The sequence below is a fragment of the Lepisma saccharinum genome, chromosome 26 (assembly GCF_977018435.1).
Source record: "Lepisma saccharinum chromosome 26, izLepSacc3.1, whole genome shotgun sequence".
Taxonomy (NCBI): Eukaryota; Metazoa; Arthropoda; class Insecta; order Zygentoma; family Lepismatidae; genus Lepisma; species Lepisma saccharinum.
Window position 1 is genome coordinate 8,521,927 of NC_139254.1, and position 27,855 is coordinate 8,549,781.

The 27,855-nt window shown below is 40.2% G+C and overlaps 1 protein-coding gene across 2 annotated transcripts in view; it reads right to left on the minus strand.

Annotated features, from left to right (window-relative positions):
- iav (transient receptor potential cation channel subfamily V iav) overlaps positions 1-27,855 on the minus strand; it is a 208,395-nt gene that overhangs the window by 12,898 nt on the left and 167,642 nt on the right. For both annotated transcript variants that reach the window (XM_083112163.1, XM_083112164.1), the window contains exons 10-12: positions 10,742-10,893; positions 6,115-6,331; positions 3,698-3,859 (exon numbers count right to left, since the gene is read on the minus strand). In XM_083112163.1, coding sequence (XP_082968289.1) covers positions 3,698-3,859; positions 6,115-6,331; positions 10,742-10,893 — 531 coding nt within the window. The remainder of the gene's footprint in view (positions 1-3,697; positions 3,860-6,114; positions 6,332-10,741; positions 10,894-27,855) is intronic.

Below are 27,855 nucleotides of genomic sequence, written 5' to 3' on the forward strand. Positions count from 1 at the left end.
ACCAAATCAGAATTTTTCAGGAATTTAAGTTTTTTTCAACCTGCTTCAGGATTTTTCGAGGCTAACTTAAGATTTGTAGGACCTATTTTAGGATTTTTAGAACCTATTTTAGGATTTTTCGAGCCTATTTTAGGATATTTCGAACCTATTTTAGAATTTGTAGAGCCTATTTTAGGATTTTCGAGCCTATTTTATGATTTTTAGAGCCTATTTTATGATTTTTAGAGCCTATTTTAGGATTTTTAGAGCCTATTTTATGATTTTTAGAGCCTATTTTAGGATTTTTAGAGCCTATTTTATTATTTTTAGAGCCTATTTTAGGATTTTTTAGAGCCTATTTTAGGATTTTTAGAGCCTATTTTATGATTTTTAGAGCCTATTTTAGAATTTTTAGAGCCTATTTTAGGATTTTTAGAGCCTATTTTATGATTTTTAGAGCCTATTTTATGATTTTTAGAGCCTATTTTATGATTTTTAGAGCCTATTTTAGGATTTTTAGAGCCTATTTTATGATTTTTAGAGCCTATTTTAGAATTTTTTAGAGCCTATTTTATGATTTTTAGAGCCTATTTTATGATTTTTAGAGCCTATTTTATGATTTTTAGAGCCTATTTTAGGATATTTCGAACCTATTTTAGAATTTGTAGAGCCTATTTTAGGATTTTCGAGCCTATTTTATGATTTTTAGAGCCTATTTTAGAATTTTTAGAGCCTATTTTAGGATATTTCGAACCTATTTTAGAATTTGTAGAGCCTATTTTAGGATTTTCGAGCCTATTTTATGATTTTTAGAGCCTATTTTATGATTTTTAGAGCCTATTTTATGATTTTTAGAGCCTATTTTATGATTTTTAGAGCCTATTTTAGGATTTTTCGAACCTATTTTAGAATTTTTAGAGCCTATTTTAGGAACCTAAAAGCACACTTTTTAGAAGCTAAAAATCCGAGGTCTACTAATTTATTTACTTATTTAGCAAAAAATATCCTTAACGGAACCAATAGTTCCAATTACAAAGGATCATATTTAAAAATAAAGATTAAATATACATTTTAAAAATTACAAAAATACAAAACTACAGAATTACAATATTACAAAATACAAAGCAAAAGATAAAAAAATATAAAAAGATAAAAATGATAGTAGGTATGTTACACAAAGTAACAGAACAAAATATAAACACAATATAGTACAATCACAACAGAGTACTGCTAAATTCTTTCAGATACAAACACAATAGTCGATGAACACTAAGATTAATTACACAATTTGTACAAATATCAAATCCATATGAGAGTAAATAAGGCATGATTTTAAATACATCGTATCGATAAAAATAATATAATACAAACACAGCTTGAATGAAATTTACTGTGAATTTAAATGATTAGGCAATGACAATATATGTCCATTATTGAGTTATATGTTATAAAAGGAAGCACGATGTCTACTTTAATTCCTTTTTGAACAAGGTTGTTATAATTTGTGCATAGTCTGATAACTGAAGATTTATGTATATTGTTTCTCGATTTATCAATAAAAAAGGAAGCAAACATAATACCATAACTGTAACGTTGGAAGACTATAATATTCTGACTTAGTTAACAGAACTAAAATAAACATTACTGTAATGTCGTGTTGTAACTTAAATATTAAAATATGCTGACTTTGGTTAAAAGCTGAGGCTGCAAAGAGGCACCCAGCACACACAAGGACAAAACACAGGATAACACACAGAATTATAGTGGCCATAGCGCCAGTCGCCAGAGCCTAGTTAGTCTGCAAAGAGCAGTCCAGGGTGTACTACGTGGAAGGCCACCCCTTACACCCCGATAACATAAATATAACATCATGCGTATTAAACACAAATCAAACAATAAATAATAAATGAAATTAATGAACATATTTAGATCAGTCACAACAGACATTTGAATTTTTCTTGTTCTCTACCAGTCTATGTTAAGATTTGTACCTTTGTCATTTAGCGTCGTTTTTCTTCCACTTTTGGCTAATCGTGACGGTGACAGCGAGTGATGATTATGTGAAGTTAATGAAGGGACACGCATAAAGAATATCCACGCCAGGACTCGAACCCGGGAACTTCGTTGGCGAGATAGAGATCCGAACACTTATAGTGCTCGGCCTGGAGCAAGCGATCGGAAACAAGTCTCTGCGCCCACTAGCTTCCTCCTTTTCTCTACCGTTATGCGCGGTCTTGCTCCATAAATTCCCGGAAGAGAGTATAATCGAAATTGCTGACTGAGACAAAGAAAAACAGCCAACCGCCGTGTAGAAGTAGCAGTGCGCTACGCCGCTAGAGGTCCTAGTCTCGAGTCCCAGCGTGGGCATGGTTGTTTTTTGTGAATGTTCTTTCATCATTTTTATTGAAGACTGGCTGATTGACCGGCGTTGCCATGGTATTTATTTATCCCAATCTTCTATTAGACAGGAAAATAATGAATTCTAACTATAGTGTAAAATGAACTCTGAGTTAAACAGCATTCGGAGTGTCACTATTCATCTTAGTGACCCCGAAAACTATGGATTTCACACTAATATCGGTCGTTTTCGATTATCTTTACGTCACCCCTCTACCCACCCCCACACCTAGGGGTGCCAGGGGATTGAACGGTATTCGTAGTGTCACAATTCATCTTAGCGACCCCGAAAACTATGGATTTCCCACTAATATCGGTCGTTTTCGATTATTTTTACGTCACCCCCCTCCCGCCCCCACACCTAGGGTTGCCAGGGGTGTCTTACCCTCACAATATTTCTTTCCAGGTTGCAAGTGATATGTGTACCAAGTTTGGTTGAAAGCGCTCCAGGCGTTCGAGGGTTATGCCGGAACAAACATACATACACACGCATACATCCATTTTTGTATATCAGATTAGGCGCACACAGGAGATGTACTACGTAGAAATCTCCCTGCGAAAAATGCAGGCTTGTGTTTCAAAGACAACAGATCCCGTTTCGGTAGAACTGGCAGAGACGATTCCACGCATGTAAAACAGCGACAGCGAGAAATAAGGTGAGGCCAGATCGGCTCCGTAGCTCAGTGGTTAGAGCAATGGCACGGTATGCCAGAGATTCGGGTTCGAGTCCTGGTCGAGCCTTTATTTTTTGCTGGAAAATGACTCACCATCGTCGCGATTAGCGTAAGTGACAGAAAAGCGACGCTAAATAACAAACAACAAATAATAATAATAATTGTGTGGTTGCCAATTTCAAATTTTAAAACGAGACACATGTTGATGCAAACTTTTTTTCTTATTTACCTAGTTACATAATCAATTCCTGACTCTTTGGCTCCGTAGTTTCGTTACACCCTGTATAAGTTTTCCGTGGAAACTACACAATAGTAAAGCATCAGAGTTTTGATTTAAGATATTCATAATTTCACACGAGACCATTTTTAAATCGCATATTCAATTCTCCCTACTATGATGTTGCAACAATAATAAAACTTATGCATTTTGCAAAATTTCCAAGATATTTAACGTCCGCGAAAGTGTGCTATGACATTTTTGCAGACTCGGAAAAGGTATCAGTGATTAAACATCGATATCGTCTCAGCCCAATATTTTATATTAGAACTAACTAAGGAAACAGGTTTGCTATATCGACCCTGACTTTCAATATTTTTAATAGTGATTTTTTTTTAGTTGATAAGGCGCACTGGAAACGTCCACTCACCTGCTTCATCCACTCCTTCTCGCTCTGCTCGATGACGTGCGCGTACGTGTTCCCCATCATGGCTATCAGCATGTTGAGCAGGAGGATCGGGACGAGGACCATGAACATGGCGAACACAGCCTTCGCTACCGTTGGGTACGTGGTGCTGCTCAGGTCGGAGTACTGCAACGGAAGGAATGGGTTACAAGAGAATGCAATGGAATATGATAGAGTAAAGGGGCTACGAAACGATAGAATAGGACAGAACAGAATAGCAAAGACGAGTATAAAACATAAAACAAGACAGGATAGAATATAACAGATGAGGAACAGCACAGGACAAAAGATAAGAGGGAAGAGGATAGGACAGGACAGGAAAGCACAGAAGATAAGAGGTAAGCGGATAAGACAGGATAGGATAGGACAGGAAAGCACAGAAGATAAGAGGGAAGAGGATAAGGCAGGATAGGATAGGACAGGAAAGCAGAGAAGATAAGAGGGAAGAGGATAAGGCAGGATAGGATAGGACAGGAAAGCAGAGAAGATAAGAGGCAAGAGGATAAGACAGGATAGGATAGGACAGGAAAGCAGAGAAGATAAGAGGGAAGAGGATAAGGCAGGATAGGATAGGACAGGAAAGCAGAGAAGATAAGAGGCAAGAGGATAAGACAGGATAGGATAGGACAGGAAAGCACAGAAGATAAGAGGGAAGAGGATAAGACAGGATAGGATAGAACAGGGAATCACAGAAGGTAAGAGGGAAGAGGATAAGACAGGATAGGACAGGAAAGCACAGAAGATAAGAGGGAAGAGGATAAGACAGGGTAGGACAAGACAGCACAGAAGATAAGAGGGAAGAGGATAAGGCAGGATAGAATAGGACAGCACAGAAGATAAGATGGAAGAGGATCAAAAAGGACAGGGCAGAACAGGACAGAAGATAAGAGGGAAAAGGATAGGACATAGAACAGGAGAGATGAGGATATGATAGAATAGGACAGGACAGAAGATAATAGGAAAAGCTAGAAGAGGGCAGGGTAGAGAAGAATAGGACAGGCCATGAGAGAATATGAAAGGACAGGGCAGAAGAGGATAGGATAGAAGAAGAGAGGATAGAACTGGACAGAAGAAAAGGGGATAGAACAGGACAGGAGAGAAGAGAAGAGAAGAGAAGAGGATGGAACAGAACAGAAGAGAAGAGAAAGGGCACGGTATGGGATAATACATGAGAGTAGAGGATAGAACTGGATAGGATAGAACCGGATAGAAGGATAGGACAAGAACGAAGAGGATAAGACAGGAGAGGATAGGATAGGATAAAATATGACAAGATAGAAAAAAAATGGGACAGAACAGAATCGGAGAGGATAGGACCATATAGAAGAGGATAGGATAGAATTGAAGAGGATTGTGTAGGAGAGGACAGAAGGGGAAGGGATAGGACGGGGTATAAGAGGATATGATAGAACAGAAGAGAATGAAAAAGGACAGGATAGAAGAGAAAAGGACAAGACAGAACAGGATAGAATAGAAGAAACTAGAGTGAAACAGGACAAGAGGTTTGGGTAGTGGAAAGCATGCATTATATAATTGATAGAATAGAATACAGGAGAATTGGATAGGAAAGGATGGAATAGACTAGAACAGAAGAGGAATGGAGAGGACAGGATATAATAAAATGAGGACAGAAAAACGGGATTGGATAAGGCAGGACAAAATTGCAATGGGTAGAATAACATAGAAATACAATGTTTTTAATCCTTTTGGGTCACTCTTACAACCATTTCTTACCGTAATAAAAATCAAAATAATATAAATACGGTAGTTATGATAAAATAAAGCAATAAAAATTAAAACTAATCATAAAAACACCATTACCTATGCATTTGTACACACACTTTTAATGCAGCATTCGTTTGTTTCTTTAATTGATAGAGCCTTCAACACCAATTGGAAATTATTATTAATCAATATTGTTTTAATGGAACAACACTAAGTTTCTTAAGCTATACATTAGAACTGTAATTGAAAATGAATAAATGAACAAGATGTGGAATAAAGAAGAAATACCTGTCGTTCCTTGTATTTTGCAATAATAATAATTCACTATGTTAATAAATTAAACTATCTTAGAAGGTTGTGGCTCGTCAGTGTTACCAGTATGTGCCAGTGTTGCCAGCCATGTATCGGCATTGCAATCTGTAAACCAGTGTTGCAATCTCTGTGTACCAGTGTTGCAATCTCTGTGTACCAGTGTTGCAATCTCTGTGTACCAGCGTTGCAATCTGTACGGCAGCGTTGCAATCTGTACGCCAGCGTTGCAATCTGTACGCCAGCGTTGCAATCTGTACCGCAGCGTTGCAATCTGTACCGCAGCGTTGCAATCTGTACGCCAGTGTTGCAAACTTCTGAACCGAACAAAAACCTAGAGTACTCACATTGTAGTCGCCCAGTGTGATCTGGAAGAGCGCCATCCAGGTGGCTGGGTAGGAGTGGTATAGGGAGGCTTTGACGGCGGGGTGGCCCTTGTAGAGGAAGAAGAAGGCCTGGGAGAAGCCGAACATCACCACCGAATAGATGATCCCGAAAGTCAACATGTCGCCTGTGATCATGCTGTAGATCATCGTGACGAAAGGCCCAGTCAAGCGGACAGCTCTGAAAAATTAATACAGCGTAAATACATGTATATTTTAATTTAAAAAACAAAACACATTACATTCTCTGTTATAATAAGAGATGGTACTGAGACGAAACTTGGCAAGTTTCTTGTGTTCATAGTTGGTTATTTTTTCATGTAAATAATAAAGTAAAATAAAAGAGCATCAGATTTTATTTGTAAGTACTACAGAACATTCCCTGACATTCGCTACGAGACTCGGCGGCAAGCTGCCCGGCATCAGCGCCTGTCTTTCCCGGTGAATGGGTCAGCGACAGTCGCTAGAGTCTGCTATTAAAATTACAGTTTTCATATTGTGTACTAACCTTGACTACAGGTGTTGAAAATGATGTCCCTCTGCTGCAACACATTCCTGGCATCTCTCAAGGAAATTGGCATTTACACGTGCAAGTTCGTCTACTGTAATTCTCCCGATTTCTCGTACAATACTCTTTTAACTCACGGATGTGTGCGGATTGTTTTTGTATACTTTATTTCCCCATTTTGCTTTCCACTTTTATTCAGAACTGACCCTGTTACTCTAAACGTTTTTACGAGGTTTATTATGAGCGACTGTCGCGGACCCGTTCACCGGGAAAGACAAGCGCTGATGCCGGGCCGCTTGCCGCCGAGTCTCGTAGCGAATGTTCAGGGAATGCTCTGTATATTAACTGAGGCAAGCTTTATATACATGTTTCTATTTCATTGTTATTTATTATATCGTATCATACCCTTCGGTATGTGGGATCCAACTGGGTTGGTATAGCTAAATGATCATTCGTCCTTGTTTGTAGAGCAACTCTCTATTCGTGGTAAGCTTGATGGTAAGGTGGCAAAACACAACACCCGAGTTTTAAATCCCTAAAGACTGGATCAGCTAGGCAAAAGGCAAACGGTATACCTGTCTCTGCATGGCAGGTGAAGTTCAGCGAGGTATGGTCATATGTAGGGAACAGAAGTTTAGGTAAAAAAATGTTTTTTTCTGCGATAAGATAGAGTCCCTCATTTTTGCCAAAATTCTGATCATAGCCTTATATGTCAACACAGCAAATTTTATTTTACATAAAAACACATATTTTCCAGTTTTCTTTATGTAAATACATATTTTGCGAATTTTCATTTTAAATTCATAAAATCGCTCATTGACTTCAGTTACCTCGAAATCCTCGAAGGAAAAATGTTTATTCTCCGCACCTCTTTCATATATTATGCCCAGAACTTTAAAAAAATGTATCTGTTGTAAATGATCTCGACAAAGAAGACGCATGTAGAAGTCTATAGAAATTCTGCAAGAACTGTTCAAGGATCCCTCCTTAAAAGTTGAATTGGCATACATCTCAACAAACATGTCCATTCTCTCGAATTCCATACGAAAGCTTGAATCGTCGGCGAACACTTTTGCAGCTTCCGTGGGTGAAGTCCGTATAGTAGAAACGAAACTGAAAGAACTCACTGGACCTAACGCTCAAGTGCTAATGTCTAAATGTACAGACATTTTTTTTTTTTGAAAAACAAGGTTTTCAAACTTTGTGCTAAATTGCACGTGTTTTGGAAGGTGAAGTAGAGGAAGAGGAAGCTTTGGGAAACTTCAGCGTTAGTGACATTTCGTGCTTCAAATATGCATGAATTGTTTTTTTGACGTGGAGCGATCTTTCTCACAATATAAGATGCTTTTTAGAGTAATCGTAACAGATTTACAGCGGATAATTTGGAAAAAAAACTGTGGTGATTCACTGCAACTCTCCCAAAAATAGCTCGCTAAGAGGTAAGCATATAGAAACTGATTTCAGGTGTTTAAAATGCAAGTAATATTTTCTTTTGTTACCAAATATTTTTTTTTTATTTTTGTCACATATTTTCCTGTTTTCATCATATATTTTCAATATTTATGACACATAAAAAAATAAATATTTCTGAGTTTTTTAGCACATAAAGTTCAGTTCCCTAGTCATATGGTCGCGACTGTACCAAGAGTTCTTCCTCCAATCATACTTCTCTCCCTCTCCCTCGAATGCTTTTAATTGACTGAACCCCGTTCTCACAGACATTTATTCCAATTGAATTTACTCAATAGTATCAACTCAGTTACCTGTAGTCTCTTCCTTGATTGCGGTTGTTTACACCTGTTTACAACGATGGCGATCAAGGAAGCTCGGCAATGTCTGACGAGACATTCCTTAGATGTTTCTAGCTATTTCCTGTTTGGAAGCCTACAGCCAGATTGCGCACACGTTTCCGGATTTATCAGTGGTATCTGATAAGCCGTTGACAAGCTGTCACAATGTACAGGATTGCGCACAAAAAAAATGAGGCGATGTTGTCAGATGTAAAATGTTCTCAAGCCGTTCTCACTTCTGTTGTGTTTGTGTGTGTGTGTGTGTGTGTGTGTGTGTGTGTGTGTGTGTGTGTGTGTGTGTGTGTGTGTGTGTGTGTGTGTGTGTGTGTGTGTGTGTGTGTGTGTGGACTTACACGTGCTTTTGTAGGAAGGTTAGCATTAGATAGGCATAGAGGATGAACCTGATTGGTGGACTAGAATGTAATGGTGGGTGTATCTTCGTATTTATACTTAAGGTCACGAGCTTCGGTTGACAGAAGTGTTTGTTGTGCAGTCCTTAACCTAAATTGTATCCTGAAAACGTCAATAGTGACTTACTGTATTGTGTAAGTTCGTATGATAATTGTATCTTGACTTGCTACATTTACTGGTCAAATTATATTTTTATTTAATTCTTAAGAGATTTACTATTTTATTTCTAATTTCTGTCTCTATCTTCTTGTCTAAAAAAAAAAAAACAGCTTTGCGCACAGACTTTAAAGCTATCAAAGTGGCAACGTTCGATCAATATCTGTGTGCAAAATAGGTCAGTGAGATTTGTGTGCAATTAGGTTGCGGCGGTTTGGAAAGGTGATGGCTAAATGTCTGGGATCTCGAGTTCTTCGTTCTTTACATTTTCAAAGATTCTACAGATCGTTAGGATATTTCACAAGCTTTGGCAATTTCTTCATGTAGATTATCAATTTAGTGAAAATTATTACTCATTTAAATGTAAGTAATGAGTTTTGTTTTACGTCCATGAATTCCATATGAGTGTCCATGAATTTCATCATATAATCACTCATCTTTATCGTCGCGATTAGCCAAAAGTGGTAGAAAAGCGACGCTAAATAAAAAATCAAATCACATTATGTAAGTAGGTTGCTCGTTTTTATTTCATTAGGTATTGGGGCATTCGACGAAAAGTGGTCCAACTCCATGTAAATATTAATCTTGAGTCAATCTGGAAATTATTACAGTTTTTAATTGCATTAAGGTTTAAATGTTTGTGCATGCACACAATTGACATATTTCACCAACAAAAATCATTAGCATCTCTAGTTCTTATGCTTCAGAGACAAATGAAGCCAAACTTTTGCACAGATTCAAAGCGTCATACACGTAACACATATTCGTGAAACCTTTCCATACATTCAGGCTATGTCATCATACTCAAGTTTTTCTTTATTTGTTACCAGACGCTACAACGCACCTCGTAATTCCATGAAATCATTTCATTATGAATAGATTTTAATCCAATCTATACAACCTTACATTTTATGTGTGAATGTCGCACATGTAATCTGGAATGCCCCTATTACACGAATTTCGTTAAGTTTTAGCAAATTGTTCCATATGGATTATCAATTTATGAAAATTACTTTTCGTTTAAATACAAGTACACAAAAGATGTGTTTCTATATAATGTATCATGTACGTACACACATACAGTTAGTAATATTCGTTCTTGATCAATTAATAAACGGCACTGGCAGATTTCTAACTCTTGATTTTTCAAGGTAACATCTGGTGTAAGTAGAGGGAGGAGTGGATATTGTACAGCTTCTTGAATAGAGTAGGCTAATGGGGGAGGAGGTGGTTCAACCCCACCTAGTAGACCTAGTCGCAATCGTCCGTCCTGCAACTTCTAAGAGGCAAGTTATCGAAATTGTATGCATTGTTGCCTTGATCGCAGTTGTCCTAGATTCAAAACAAATTGGTCCTAGCAAACAATAATTTGCTTGTGGTCCATTTAATCAAATGATTGGTTACTAGAAACTGATTGCTCTCCTTGTAATCAAAGGGTCCCGGATTCGATACCTGGTCAAAGCAGGTTCGGATCATCCATTATACAGTCCCGATTAGCCTTTCTGTGCATAAAGTGGACTTAAAAACAAACCCAATGCATCAATCCGAAACTGCTTATGGTTCTTCCAAACAAACTTTTATCGCTGTGTACCTGTCGGTCTAGTGGTCTTAAATTTCTAAACCAAGCTTTGCCTCGTACCATCTGTATTTAGAAGCTAGTAGGGCATTCAAATGTGAAGTTTAGTTAAGGATTTGCCGGCTGAAAACAAAGATTAATTGGTCTCACCCAGCGAAGAACATGAGAAGAAACCAGGAGCCTGGGACGGCAAAAACCAAGATGGCCTCCTCGGTTGTCCGGTCGTTGGCCAATCGGAAGGGAATGCACGCCAGGATCAGCAAATTAGAAGACAGGAAGATGGCTTTGGCCGGCGCATGCGTCTGAAACAGATGAAAGAATGCATTTCAGAAACAGACGGTGGAGAACAAGATAGACCAACATACCACGAGAAGCATTGTGTGTAACTGTCTAGTAGTTTAGCAGCAGCCCAACAGATGTCTCTGATCTTAGGCTTTGTTTTTTCGTCGTGGGACTACAAAGAAAAGAGCCTGTGCGGCTGACCTACGTGGCGGAGTGGTTAATACAGTTCACCGCGACACCAGAGGTCCAAAGTTCGAATCTCGGCCTGGGCATGAGTGTTATTTGCGAGTGCCCTTCCATCAATTTCATCATAACAACGCTCTTCACCTTCACGATTCAAATCAAGTACTGGAGCTCAATTAATATACCAACATCTATCATTAGTAGGGTAGAGGAAACCTGGAATGGACCAAAATATGCGAACTTATGATTGATTAATTGATTTGCTTTATTTTACTTCGCTTTTTGTGCCACTTTTAAATAATTTGCGAAAATGGGTATGAGTGATAATATGATGAATGGACAGTCACAAACATCCATCAAACATATCCAGGCCAAGATTCGAACCCGGAACACTTGGCGTCGGAGTGCGATGTGCAAACACCTCCGCCACGGGGACAGGCTATTTTCAAAGCGTAAATGTTTACTGGATTTTGATGAAGGTTGGAGCCACACATGGGCACCGTCCCTGCGCATCTACATCTGCAATCTTTCGCGGGGTCCTCAAAAATTATCTTGAAAAACATGCATGTTTCGAAATTTCCTTTTGTTTTGCATCAATATTTTGTGAAAAACTGTTTTGTAATTATGTTCAACCAGGGAGGATAAAACTTATGACTTGTATTTAAAATCATCATAGTCCTGTTCTTCACCATGTGGGGGAACCTTCTGTACGAGAGGGTCCTTCAGCCATGGATACACACACACTACTCAACGTCTGCTTTGTTCTTCTAGAGTCTCTGTTCCTCTACCACCAGTTCATGAACTTGATCAAGTACTTCTGGATCCCCGTCGTGCGGCGGTGTAAAATATTTGAACAGTTTGATTAAAGCAAATAAAAAATCCATGAACCTACTGTGAAAATATTTGTTGAGGGTGTTAATGAAACTATAATAATATCAGTATCTTTTCTTCCAGTGAAGATAAAACATTCTGAATATAGTCTATAATTTGTAACATAAAATATTTTTTAAAGTCTTTGTGGTTGAATTTTGGCAATGTCTCTAATGATAGTTTGCATAATATCGGCTGCCATGTTTATTTGTAGTATAATGATAATGACACTATTTTTGGTTTAACGTGATTAGTATTTTGTATATTTTTCCACACAAAATGTTTGCTACTTTTGCCTATAAGAGTATTTGAATTTTAAATCAAGAGATATTTAAATGTGTTTATTACATTTCCTTGTTCATGACCTTCACCCAATCAGTAGGGAAAGGAAGGGTAGAGTAGCCACTCTAAGGTTTGATGAATTCTTATCATACCTTTTTAATCAGCAAAGACGTTACTTTTTTAAAAAAAGTACGAGGTGCCCACTTTGCCCGCCTAGGTTGGGTAAAGTGGCCAGCCCCTTCCCATTTTACCTGCGTAGGTAAATAAACAAATCACATTGATTCAGAGTGTGCATTTAACACAAGCTGAAGTAATACACATTAGGAATAAGTATTATGTTTTTTAAGTATTATCTTAAGTATGAAATCTTTACAAGATAAAGTAAATAGTAATTCGTAATCAATAGTGTATCAATAAAGGAATAGGCGTAGGCCTATTTTCAAAATTCGCACTCAAACTCATCATCTTCTTCGTCACAACCGGTGCACTCTTCATGTGCCCACTTCTTACATTTTAAACATCTAATCCATCCTTCATTGCCTTTCGAGTTTGTCTGTTGCGTGGCCACTTTACCCGGAATGACACCATTACAAAAACTTTGGTCTGACGTCTAACCTACATGTCTTAGCGTTTTGAAACACACATCATTTAAAAGGTTATTTCACGCTGATCAAACAGCACAAGAGCATATAATTATAACACTTACTATTATTTAGCTATAATCATGAATTTGTACCACTTAGCTAAAATCAGACTTGCGAAAAAACAATAAAATGAGTTCACATCTAGAAAAGTGAAGCCTCCCGCTTCCAAGTCACAGACAACACTGACAGCATCCCGGCTCCCGCGTGGCGGAAGCACTATACAGCGAAGAAAACTCACACGGCCACTTTGCCCGGACTGGCCACTTTATCCTTCCTTCCCCTACATATATTTTTTCCCAATCTTTTCCTTTATTATAGCCTAATAAACACCATGAAATTATTACGAGATTAATGTATTTCCTGATAGAATAATGTACATAAAGATTTTGTAGCTATCAATTATTTATTTAAAGTGATTTAAAGAAAATCACTTGATTAAAATCTTGATTTAAATCAACCTGATAAATGGACCTGGTCAAAGCAAACTATTGTAGGTGGCAGCACCCCTGTTGTGTCCCCACGTTTTTGATTGGCAATTGTTCTCCCATTTAAATACATGGGGAATTTGATGCTAAACGTGCTGCTATCACATTAAATTGCAAGTTTAATTTCATCTTATCCTCAGAAATTATGTCGGAACATTATAGATAGATAATGATTGCTGTGAAACTAAGAATTTTAATAAAACGATCGTCAACAACAGAAAAGATATAGGAACTCATAAAAGCCTTGTAATTTACACAGCACTTGTTTACGTCACTTGCAATTTTAACAATTTAAGTTCTTTATTCTTGTGAATCTGGTAAAGAATAATACATAATAATTCCACGCAAGTGTACTTTTATTTTTATAGTTGTTTTTAATAACAGACTCCTTTTATTTACATGATATCATACTTTTCCTCATGGCTTATCGAGAAGAATGGTTATAACAAAAAATACTTTATCATCTGTTTCTTGTCTCGCAATCTCTAGGGCTTTCTTATTTACAGGGATTATAATTTTAAAATTGTTGTAACACAAAACCCAAAGGACGAAAATACGGGAGGAAAATGTCTGCTTAATACAAAGAAAACACATGTTAATATTAAGTTATCGGATAGGGCATAGTGTATAATAATAAATACCATGTACTAACTCAGTTATTATACATTTTTTTATTTGTAATTTGGTGAGTTTCTCCGATTCCTACTCCCGCCGTTGAATTACATATACAAGTCGCAACAAGAGGAAACATAAAAACGTAGTTAAAAATGTATTATAGACTCATGGCAGATAGGGACGAACAAAATTACGTCACGTTTAGTGCTATTTGTGCATAAACATACTATATTTAGCCCGTCTGAGCTATCCTGCCGTTGCGCTTTAATACATTAATTCTTAGGTTCGGGAGAATGTAATTTTCGGAAACTTATGACTTGCTACATAATCTTAAAGGTTTGCTAAACACATTTTTGTTATCGATTTACATAAATTCTTACCTTCGTTGAAAATAACGTTTGAATAGCCATCCTATCGCGCCCCAATGTAAAGCTTAGGGCAACCAGATGAACGAAATTATTTAGGGACCCAACAGAGGTGGCGCCTCTAGCGGAAAAGTTTGGCAATGAAAAGCCACATTGATGTTTTTAATTGAAGTTGAATACTCGCTTAATCAATTGTTACAATTTTCAAGAATTGGTGTATGGTTGGGTATCTGCTCAGCTGTACAATCAAGTACCCATTGTTGCTCCAGCTCGCACTGCCAAGTATGATCATTGTTGAGAGTTGATATGGTGATGAAGACAAAGAACAAAAGTAGCCTTAGTATGGTAACCAAGCCAGCCATCGCTCTCGGCTACACAGCTTTCCTGTTAGACTCGCTTCTGCGCTTCAAGGAGACAAGATCGAACCTGGACTTCTACCTCGGAGCCCTGATGCTGTTCCACGTCGCCGTGTTCGTTTACGTCCACGAGAAGTACTTCGACTGGGGCGACAACTTCGAACTCACCCCTTACGGAATCATGATGTTCTATTACATGAACAAGTTCAACGATGTCGACCATGTGCTCTCGCTCGTGGTTATCATAGCTCTGTTCTTCACCATGTGGGGGAGCCTTCTGTACGAGAGGGTCCATCATCAGCCACAGATACACAGACTACTCAACGTCTCCTTCGTTCTTCTAGAGTCATTGTTCCTCTACCACCAGTTCTTGAACTTGATCAAGTACTTCTGGGTCCCCGTCTTGAAGGGCATCAACCTCCTGGTCTTCTTCATCGAGTTAGGGGTGACCAGCGCCCTCGCTGCCCTGAAGATGAGCGACAGGATAGCGGGCTTCAAGAGCATCGTCCCTCACCTTCCGTTCTTCTTCAAGATCGGTCTCCATATTGCAGCGTTGTTCTTCATACGGTGGAGCACTAGACCAGTCCCACAGCAAGAGAGTGGAAGATATCGTGGCCCCACAAGTTTGCCAATGATATGAAGAAGAGTCTTCATCTAATATAAGACTGTATGTACAGGACTGTGAGCTCAGTTGCATAAAGTTTCCTAGCAATGAAAAAAAAGTCGAAGATACGTGTATCCTTGCGAACAATTTCCACATAAGCGATTTATTTATTAGCCATAAACAAATAAATATCTCCAATTACAGTGGCAATACTATATACATGGGGGGAAAAAGTAAAATGTAAGCCGGCCCCCGTGGCGGTGTGGTTAGCACATCGCGCTACGACGGCAGGGGTACCGGATTCAAATCCCGGCCTGGGATTCATCAAATCTTCAGTCATCCCCATCTTCGCAAGCCAAAAGTGGCTCAAAAAGCGAAGTAAAATAAAGCAAATCAATCAAGTGAAATATAAATACGTTACCAGAAAACGTCACATATACACTATAAATGTTTTACTAACACACGGTTATTATTATTATTATTATTATTACTACTACCATATACGTACTATGATACAATATATATGTAATTCATTTATATACGTACAATAAAATCCATAATTCTATGACATAAAATATTATCAAATATTCACAGCATTAGAAGCAGATTGTATGTGAATTTCACATACCAATATGTACAAATTTTTTCCCCACACCTTGGGCGTGCGGTTTAAGCTCCCTTCATACTTTGGGCTCAAGCTTCGGGAAGCGCTCAGTTTCGTCTCTCCTGGGGGTGGGGGGGGGGAGCGTAAACACTTTTTCTCCTGAGATTTCGACCAGTGTATGGGACCTGTGGCCACCAACCATCGTGAGGAAATTGGGCAGCTACGAAGGAGTAGCGTAACTGGGTCATGGAAACTTACAACGACGATTGGGGGTTCGTCGTGCAGACCACACGTCAGCCCGTAACCGGTTGGATCATCGCCCAGCTCTTGCTGAGGCAAGTGGGAGTCAGGCCGACAGTCGGTAGATAGGCCCTGGCCTTCAGTGGCTGTTGCCCCACAGGTTATTATTTATATCCACTGTCATTGTTATAATTATTGTGCAGACTACGCCACAGAAAGACTTACAATTAAGTGTAATTTTGTAAATGATTTCTGAAGTTTATTCATTAACAAGTATTTATCGTATTATCTTTTTATATTCTGCAATATTAAGATTGAAATCAACTTTATCATCTTTGTTTGCGATTCCATCAATCATGTTACTCATCCTGAATAGTGCATCTACTAGTTTATGAGCAGTAGATTTCTAAGCACAGGTAGATTTCCAAGTAGAATGCCCCACTGAACTAGATAGCAAACTATTATTATCTTACTAGTTTTATTTTGCAAAGCTACCCATCGCAGGTAAAATCTACTCACAGACATTGTTAGTAACCTCTCGTTAGGCCAACACCTTCTTACATTAAAGGCCTGAGCAGAAATTATTTGTGTATATACGACGTCATCAGTGGCAGGTCATGGATAGCAACACAATATCAACATTAAGGTCTCAAATGCGAATGTTTATACTTTCTCCACTCACTGTTAAATACTACGTGGACACTAAACAATATTCTGCCTATTTAATACTCACTTGCGACTGTAATGCTGATATGATCCATGACCTATCACTGATTACGTTGCATGAACAGAAGTGTGTATGCAGAGGCCTTGTACATGAGAAGGTACTGGTGAGGCTCCACCTTTCTATGTACTATGCCATCACATACAAAACGCTATTTCGTGCGAGAAATTACGTCCGGTGGTAAAATCTTCCGATGTGGGTGAATATGTAGGCAGGTCAGGATTGGTACTTTAGCGTTGTATTTTTGTCACGTGATGCATCGTGGGCTTGACCGAACAGTTGCTGAGACGATGTGAGGTAAGTGACTTGACAAGGCAATAGTTCGTCAGAAAGCAATTCTGTTTTGTGCACAGGTTATTTTGCTAAACATACGATCAACTGATATTTTAGACAGCGTTTATATTCCATGTGCCAGACAAGTTTTTAGGTATAAAATGAGCCTACATGCGAGTATAAAATACATGTCAGCATGAATTACTTGAAATAGTTTCCTTGCTGTTGTTCTTTTAATGATTTTCTTAATGCAATATCACTTCAAAATCCGAAAAAGTGAACGGGAAAGAGCACCCTTCCAGCAAATTTTTGTCCATTCGAACACTATGGTATGCAAGATGGCCCAGGTTTTGGACCCAGTCAACGTCACCCATCTCTCTCTCTCTCTCTCCACCTGTCTGTCTGTCTGTCTGTGTGTGGGGGAAGGAGGTTCGATGATTGAATGTTGCCCGGACTACTATCTTTTGGAGAGCTGCCTTTTTGATATGTCTATCACCTTTTTGTGATATGTAGAGTGTAAGGTATGACCCTTTCTCAAGACACCCACGCTTTCACATAGCACACCCTGGACCACAAACTAGTGAGAATCTGGCGTCTGGATCAATGTCCAGTATTATTCTCTATGGGACTTGTGTCGTGTTCTATCCCTGTGTGTTTGTGATTGTAACTTCATTTCTTTCATTTTATAACCATTCATCCTCATCTTTGCAGTTATCCAAAATATAACACCATTAAGCCTTGTTTCCATGATATGAAAAAATCAATATGCTGACAAAGGCAGAAATTTATTTTATTATAAAACAAACTAAACGGAACGTTTCAACCTTCTAGCAAGGTCTTCTTCAGACTCTGTACCCAGTACAAATGAAACAAGGAACAAAACAGGAGGAGATATACAGGGTGTTTCTAAAGGTCGTTTACAACGCTTGGGAGGTGATTCCTCACACGAAAACAAGCAAAAAGTGTGAGTTCCATTTTTACGACTGAGGCTTCGTTTCCGAGATAGTAGCCTCGCAAAAGGTGACAAAGTGAAAGTCACACCTAACTGGGACGAATACTATCACAGATAGAGAGGCGGTTCCAAGGAAATCATAAAGAAATCGTATGTGCTCAGTCCGGAAGTCACTATGAAAAGTTCATTGCACGCATGCGCAATGGAGTCCTCAAAGGAATTGGGGATTTCCAGCAAGAGCAAAGCATGGAAAGGGTATGTAACGCAGCACGAAGGACCGTGACAATGAGAAATGCGTTAAAGACAACACATCCGGATCTCAAACATCAAAATATGAGCACGGAACACAAAATTCGAAAAGTTGAGCACGGTTGCATACCCCAGGTACACACGAGTAATGAACGAATCATGTCATGTGGCATACGAGAGACACATTACTCCACCAGGAGGAGGGAAAGAATAACACAATATCAGATGATTGCGAGAGCGTGTATTTTTTTCACGCGACAACTACGTAATATGCCCCCCCCCCCCACACACACTCAACAAACAACAAATGTTACAATGTCTTATGCGCAGCCAGTGCGTGTCACTGTACACCAACTGAAGATGTCACTTTCACCACACAAAGGGGGTGGGGAGCAATACCAAGAGTGTACTCACTGGGATTTGCCGAGGGCGATAATCACAGATGGTTTTCAAAATGTCTGCCGTTCACTTCTACGTAGAGATGACAGCGACGAATCAAGGATTGTTGAGTACGAGCAAACAAGCCACGTGTATCTGCTACCGTCGCGGCGGCGACGTTGATTCGAGCAACGAGGTCCTCAGTTGATGTGACAGGTGTGTCGTGTACGAGGGTTTTCATTTCTCCCCAGAAGAAAAAATCGAGAGGGTTGAGATTTGGCGACCTCTGTGCCAAAGGAACAGGCTCATCCCTACCAATGAACCTATTGCGAAACTCGTCATGCAGGAAATGTCGTACATTACGATCGAAATGAGCTGGTGCCCCATCGTGTTGGTACCACATTTCTTGCCGCAGTGCCAAAGGTACTTTCTCCAACAGTTCAGGCAGAACCTCACTAAGAAATGCATGATACGTGCGAACATTCAGGCGAACAGGTAGAATGTATGGTCCAATTCAATGATCATGTACTATCCCGCACCACACCTACACTGAAAACCTGAGCTGGTTATGCGCCACAAGAAAGTGCATGTGGGTTGTCAAAGTCCAGACATGACTGTTTCTACTATTGAAGACATCCATCCTGGTGAATATGGCTTCATCTGTCCACAATACCTTTGCCCCGAAGTGAGGGTTTGTGTCCAGCTGATGAAACAACCAATGGCAAAACTCCATACGAGGACGAAAGCCACGAGGTAACAGTTCTTGTACTTTCTGCAGTTTAAAAGGGTGCATTCCTTCCATTGACAACACTCGCCAAACATTCACATGAGACGTGTTTCGTGCCCGAGCGAGCACGCGCGTACTGGTGCCAGGATGTTCTGCGACCGCTGTTAACACATCTTCTGCAAACTAATATGTGCGTACACTTCGGGGTCTTCCAACTTCTTGCCGCGGTGGTAACACCGATCCTGTTTCAAGCAGTCGACTGTCCACTACCTGAAAGAAGGCGTGAAAAGGTAAACGTCTATGTGGAAAGCGTTCTCCATAAAGACGCCTTGCTTCACGGATATTACCACGTACCTCCCCATACATAAGATGCATGTCTGCTAGCTGCTGAGTCGTATACGCAGCAATCTGCGTAATATGAAGCTGGAACTACAAAGTATCGTTTTTGTTTAACACTGACACACTGCACAAATTGGCCGTATCATCGTACGAACACTACAGACCAATTGTTGCGATACTTGACTTGCCCATTCCACCACGTCAACTTCTTTCAATACAACATACTAGTACTCTTCCATGCGTATGACAACCTAGAGCGAACTGCTGATCATATCCCAGCACCTGCAACACGTCTGCGACGACTGAAAGTGACATCTTCAGTTGGTGTACAGTGACATGCACTGTCTGTGCGTAAGACATTGTAGCATTTGTTGTTTGTTGTGTGTGTGTGTGGGGGGAGGGGATATTACGTAGTTGTCGAGTGTAAAAATACACGTTGTCTCAATCATCTGATATTATGTTTTTCTTTCCCTCTTATGCCACATGACATGATTCGTTCATTACTTGTGAGTAACTGGGGTATGCAACCGTGCTCAACTTTTCGGATTTTGTGTTCCGTGCTCATATTTTGATGTTTGAGATCGGGATGTGTTGTCTTTAACGCATTTCTCATTGTCACGGTCCTTCGTGCTGCGTTACATACCCTTTCCATGCTTTGCTCTTGCTGGAAATCCCCAATTCCTTTGAGGACTCCATTGCGCATGCGTGCAATGAACTTTTCATAGTGACTTCCGGACTGAGCACATACGATTTCTTTATGATTTCCTTGGAACCGCCTCTCTATCTGTGATAGTATTCGTCCCAGTTAGGTGTGACTTTCACTTTGTCACCTTTTGCGAGGCTACTATCTCGGAAACGAAGCCTCAGTCGTAAAAATGGAACTCACACTTTTTGCTTGTTTTCGTGTGAGGAATCACCTCCCAAGCGTTGTAAACGACCTTTAGAAACACCCTGTATACACAAACATTACTCACCTCCAGACTATTAGAAAGTTGTTCTGGAATATTCTAGCAGGTGGCTTTCCCTTGTCAACAATACTTTCATCTGAAAGTAAATGTTGTTGGGACTCTTTATCTCACGCTCTTTTTCCTTCATTCTTCTTCTCTCCTCTTTCTCTCTTGTCCTTTCCACTCTTTCTAACACCTTCTTCCATTCTTTGTTTATCTTTAGTCCCCCATTCCAGTTCATTGTGTCTTCTTCACCTTTCTTCCCTATTTCCTTGGCCTCCTTCCATTTTCTCACTAGTATTCTCTTCTCCCTTCTTTTAGGTGAAAGTACAGTTGACAAGGGAAAGCCACCTGCTAGAATGTTCCAGAACAACTTTCTAATAGTTTGGAGGGGAGTAATGTTTGTGTTTATACATCGTCCTGTTTTGTACCTTGTTACATTTGTACTTCGTACAGAGTCTGAAGAAGACCTTGCTAGAAGGTTGAAACGTTACGTTTAGTTTATGTTTTATAATAAAATAAATTTCTGCCTTGGTCAGCATGTTGAGTTAGCGCAAAGTGGCAGAAACGCAGAGTAAAATAAATCAATCCATTCATTCATCTTGTGATATATCTATCACAGTCCTCTGATGAAATGGTCTTAGATTACGTGACGGAGAAGATATGTCGAGACTGTTGAGGTACACACACAGAAAACTAAATGCATCATACCGATTGATGCACCAAAACGCGTCGATTGATGCATCTGCGAAGGTTCAGATTTACATTTGATGCATTTTAGTGCATTTTCGTATGTCGTAAAAGAAACACCAAAGTGCATCATGTGATGCAAGTGAGGATTTCTTTCAGTCGAGATGCAATATAATGCATCTTTTGATGCATCTTCCTCGATGATCCACTTAGACGTTTCATCTGAGCTAAATTAAATCTGTAGCTCAGACGAAGCGTTTAAGTGCATCATTGAACATGATGCAGGAAGGTGCATCAAAACTCATCAAATGATACATTATAATGCATCTCAACTTAAAGAAATCCTTGCTTGCATCAGGTGATGCACTTGCGTGTTTCTTTTACGACGTACAAAAATGCACTAAAATGCACTAAAATGCATCAAATGTGAATCTGATTCTTCGCAGATTCCATACAACACACTTTAGTGCATCAATCGGTATGATGCATTTAGTTCTCTGTGTGTAGGTATGATTCCTAACTCAGAGAAAGAGAGAGGGGGAGAGGAGGAGAGAAATAAAGACAGAGGAGAACAGAGAAAAACAGATTGAGAGAAGGATATGGAGGAAGAGAGAGGAAGGGAAAACATCAAGAGGAAAGTATGTAAGAAGAGAAAAAGATACTCCGGGGAGGGAGATTAACAGACAGAGTGAGAATAATAGAGTGAAAAAGAAAGAGACATAAACGGAAAGGTTTGTAGAGAGAAAGAGAGAGAGAGGGGGAAAGAAAAACATGTAAAGATAGAATATTGCCTTATTTGTAATGCTTCTCTAAACCACAGCTGTGAAAGGTCTGCGGTACTTCCACATTGCACTATGAATTATACGATTTCTTAATAACATAAATAATGAAATTAAGGCTTGCTTTGACCATGCAGACTACATGTATATCTCAATTGACTACAAGAAAGAAAACAGTAAACAATGCCAGGAGTGAAACTGGAGATGTGCACCTGGAACCACAGAATAAGCGAAGAGCTATACTTGACTCTTGAGAGCCGTATGAACCGCAGTGTTCAGAGATCAATCTTGATCAGCATTCCTCAGCCAGTTCCTGCCTCCTCTCCTCAAACTCCAAGTCCCTGGGCGCCTTCAGGAGGAACCAGAACAAGGTCAGGTTCATGCCAAACTTGACGAAGAAGTCCATGTGGGCAGAGGACTGTTGGTAGAGTGGCACGAACTGCGAATCTGTCACCTTGAGAACATAGAGGACCAAAGAGTTGATCACCCAGGTGAGCAACTCTATGACCTTCTCGGCAGGAGTCCACAGGTAGTACATAAAGAACCCCATCAGATGGTACCCGAAGACGATCTCCATGGCCGTGAACGAGGATAGCAGGAGCCAGCTCTCGGAGCCCTTTCCGGCCTTGAAGCGCCTCCAGAGTAAGAACCCTAGGACCAGGACTGCAGAGACCGCCATCTGCCGGGAGATGTTGAGAAGGACCAGATAGAAGAAGACCATGACGAAGTAGAGGGAGGTGTCGTTCTCGTTGGGCCAATCGAACAGGGTGGAGTTGAGGTGGAGGTACGTGGCCATCCCCAGGGTGAACATTCCGCCCGGCAAGATGGCAAAGAGTTTGCTCTCCTTGCCCAGAACGAAATTAGCGGCGAATATGCAGTAGCCGAGGAGGACAGACCTCTTCACGGTCATTCTGTTCTACGAAGCTGCTGCCTGTGGGCAGTCTCCATGGCAGCAGTCAACAATGCGCAACATTTCAGCAAAGCATGTCGACAATGCTTAGTGCAATCACGATGTACTTCTTTACGAAGAGAAAACCTGATCTAGTTCAAATGACAACCGTAAGAGAGTGGAGAGGAGAAAATTAACACTACTACCAAACCACTGCGTTGCCAAAATGTATGGCGTTCTCCACCACATTGTCGTCACATTTATTCAGTAATAAACCAAATCAATAAATAAAATCTCTTAATAACTATTTTTGTGTTTTCTATCTTGTTCTCTGTATCATTTTTTATCCCCCTCTCTCTCTCTCTCTCTCTCTCTCTCTCTCTGTGGTGTGTGTGTCGCTTCTATTTTCTTCCTTTCTGCTCTCTCTTTATTACTCCCATCCTTCTCTATGACTCACTTATTCGATTTGTCTCTTTCCATCTCTCGCATCCTTATTCTCTTTTCCATCCCTTCTCTCCTTTTCTACGTTCATTTATATATTTTTTCCATATCTTGCTTCCTTGTTTGTGTTCTCTTTCCCCTCTTTGTCTTGCTTGTTTAATTTATTTCTGTTTCATACTTTTATATCGCTATTCTCTTTCTTCTCTGTCTCTCTCACTTTATAAACTGACCAAGACAAATAATGGGCAGACTGAAATTCAAGATTGCTCATTCTAAAATATCTCCATAATTGATTGATTGATTTGGTTTATTTTAATTCGTTTTTCTGCCAGCTTTGGCTAATCGCGAAGATGAGGATGATATGATGAAATAACAAATGACACCAATGTCTAGACCAGGATTTAAACCCGAGATACCTGGCGCCGTAGCCAGCTGTGCTAACCACATCACCACAGAGTATTTCGTGTATCATGCGATATCAACAATTGCAAGGGACACGTGAGATATGGGAAATCCACGAACAAACAAATGTAAACATGATGTGTTTGCTGCCTCGTTTCGAACACGCAGAGCCGCCCCCCGTGCCGGAGTGGTTAGTACATCGCGCTACGACGCCAAGGGTCCCGGGTTCGAATCCTGGCCTGGGCATGGATGTTTGTGAGTGTCCATTCATCAAATTAATCATATCATCACTCATCCCCATCTTTGCAAATTAACCAAAAGTGGCACAAGAAGCAAAGTAAAATAAAGCAAATCAAGCAATCATTAATTAAATTAAAAGAGCAATGCAATTATTTCCTTATGATACGAACAAGATTAACAATAACACAGATAGGAATAATTTTCTAATAAATAAATTGTAATAACATTACTGCCTGCGTGTTCGAGACGAGGCAGCAAACACATCATGTTTACATTTGTTTGTTCGTGGATTTCCCATATCTCACGTGTCCCTTGCAATTGTTGATATCGCATGATACACGAAACACTCCGTGGTGATGTGGTTAGCACAGCTGGCTACGGCGCCAGGTATCTCGGGTTTAAATCCTGGTCTAGACATTGGTGTCATTTGTTATTTCATCATATCATCCTCATCTTCGCGATTAGCCAAAGCTGGCAGAAAAACTAATTAAAATAAACCAAATCAATCAATCAATTATGGAGATATTTTAGAATGAGCAATCTTGAATTTCAGTCTGCCCATTATTTGTCTTGGTCAGTTTATAAATATTGTCAATGCTTCTTACAACATCGCAATTATCATTAATGTTTTGGATTTTGCTCAGGCAAGACTCCCAAGTTGTTGTTTTCAAGTCGTCTCTGTTAACAAGGAAAGCTAGTGGCAACCCTGCCACGCGCCCCTGGTAGTTATGTCAGAGCAAGCGTTTGCTGTGTTGGGTTGCATACGTACAGGATACATTTTAAGCGCTTATCGCGCAGAAACTAAGCGCTTTCGAGGTAAACTTTATAGGGAAAAGTCACTTGTTTTTATGATATCTACCAGCACCCAAGCGTTGTTGAAAGAGTTTTGCGACACCCTGTATATTTTTGTGGCGGGAACCATGAAAAAGACCGTGACAAAATATGACGTATACACTGTTCCAGCTAACTGTAGAGCAGGGCTGCGCATATCGGCAGAGGAGGAAAATCGAGTGGTGAAACCAATCGTACGGTTCAGACCTTATCTGTACACTAAATGCACGGCTTGTCAAAATTTGCTCTTGCAGTTCTATCCCTACTATTTCCCTAAGAAATTCTTAAACCAATCGTACGAACCTGGAGACAAAAATACGGCCCGTTTGCCATGTGCGTTCGGTATTATCCTTTTCAAAAGTTTGCAACGCTGCATAGCGAAGGACGAAATCGGGTAACTCCCGTCGCCCATTACGCAATCTCGTTCCTCTCACTGTTCATTGGTGGAGCCGTCTCGCGTCACTACTTGCGCAGAGACTTGTTCTCGTTCGCCTGGTCTACAGTTAGCTGGTACGGAGTTTAATAGCTAATCCGTTTTAGTTTTCAACAATAGCGTCATTGTCGTCCAAAAAGATCCATGGCAACTATCCTGGATCGGAGAGATTGCAACTTCCTAGACGATTCCAGTCTAGATGGGCGTGAAGCAAGCCATCCTACTGGGTCTGCTCACGTTCTTCGCTAGGCACTTCCAGACAAAGCAAGAGTTATACGACTTCCTACCCGGAGCCACCTTTGCCATAGTCCTGGTCACCTACATCCACATGAACCTCCATCTTTTCGACTGGCAACGCGAGGGTTACGTCATCTCCTATCTGCCAATCATCATCTTCTACGTCACGGTGTTCAAGCACGTCGATTGGCAGGCATCTGCTATCCTGGTATCAGCGCTGGTGCTGCTCCTGTTGTGCAGGTACATATTCCTCTACAACGACGTCATCATCACCGTCCAGGTGATGATGCTGGAGATGATATTCGGAAATCACCTGATCAGTTACGTGACCGACTACCTGTGGACTCCTCTAGAAAAGGCTATTGACGTTTCCGCTTCGAAACTCAACGATACAGTGCTGTGGATACTTAATAGGACACGCCCGTCTCTTGTGCCGAAGTACTCAGAGTTGGCGTCTCATGCTGGCTTCGTTATGAAGATTGGATTCAACTGTATCCTCATGACGTTCATCGTAGTTTGGTACTGAGTGTCTGGCTTGAGCGAGCCAATGAAATTGTCCTGTTTGACCTTCGTATCTCGTCGATAATAAACGCTTGGTTTCTAATTACGCATTTGGTAAAGCCCGCTTCAGACGAAACATTTCCTTAGCATTTGTGCCATGAATAAAATGCTACCATGTAAAGTAAGAAATTGTATGGCATTTCAGGTACCATGACATATTTTATGGCATTTCCCAAGTATAGGATCCGTCGTATTTCAGTAGCATAACCAATCAGAAGCGACCTCTATGTCACGAGTGAAAGTGTAATGGCGGCCGCTTGAGATGTAAACAATGTATCACTTCACATTTTTAAAAGCCAATAACTATTCAACCGAGAGGAATAACATTTCCTATGAAACAGTATTAGATACAAACCAATTGCACTGCTTAAATATATACTTTACAACGTTTACTGTACACGTATGGAAGAATATTTTAGTTGTTTCAATTCTGAACACCGTGCACTCAGCATAGATGGTGTAACTCAACGTGCCTTTCATGCTGTATATGTTATGCATTGCAATCGCAAAAGCTAACAGAAAAGTTCCATGAAATGCTTCCGTGTGAAGTATTATCTGCTATGAGATTTTTGGAAGCATTTACAGAATTTATGCTAGCAAAAATGTTGAGGTAAATGCTTCCGTCTAGTGCAGGCTTAAGACTGTGAGGATGTTTGGGATACTGGTCTCATTTCCAACTGGCGGCTGAGAAACAGCGAATCAGCGGTCAGTTGAATTTTCTTCGACTGACATCGGGCATTTTCGTGTCACAAGGCATCGAATGCTGTTAGCGCGACAAAACAAATGAATGTCGGATGCACCACATGTTGCCAAACGTACCGTAAAGCGAGAGAGTTCTCCGATAATGATATCGGTAATTGTACAGTCAAAGTACAATTGTACTTTGACTTTCAATGGAATCGTTACAAGCCGGCAGTGTACAACTGCACGTGATGTCCGGCACAATGAAGTTCCCGGAACGACCATCCACAGATCGGTATGCAACTGGCAAGGACATTAGTACGCTTGGCAACGTTGCTTCGGGAGAGCGATGGTACCCCCACAGCTTTTACTTTGCAACTACTTATGGAGGCTCATACCCCCGAATATGATTGGGGCAAAAGAAGAGCCAGAAATAGCCATAGAGGTCATCCGCCAGCATGGAGCGACTAGTATAAGGTTCGAGTCCGCCTGGGTTCAGTCTCTGGGTTCTCGGCCTGGGTATAGGACCGGTGGCAACCAACCATCGTGAGGCAATTGAGGAGCTACGAGTGAGTAGCTTAACCCGGTCACGGATATCTCGTAGAACGGCTGGGGGGTTCGACGTGCTGACCCCACGTCACCCCATTACCGGTTGAAGATCTCCACACCTCTAAGTAGGATTGTGGGAGGGAGACTGGCAGTCAGGAGATAGGTCAAGGCCCTTCCAGGGCTGTGTATTGATTTGATATATTTTTCTTTTTGTGCGAGCCATAGGCTGTACGCACTACATAGTTTTGATTTTTCTACAATATTTTGTTACATTTAGTTTTCTTTAAAGCTGTCTCTTACTTTGTCCCCTATATACACATTCTTCCCCTCCCTCGACAGTTCTTCTTCCAGTCTTTCTTCCTTCCTCCTCTCCCCACTTCTCTTTTCCTGCAATCTCACCAAAACACGCATA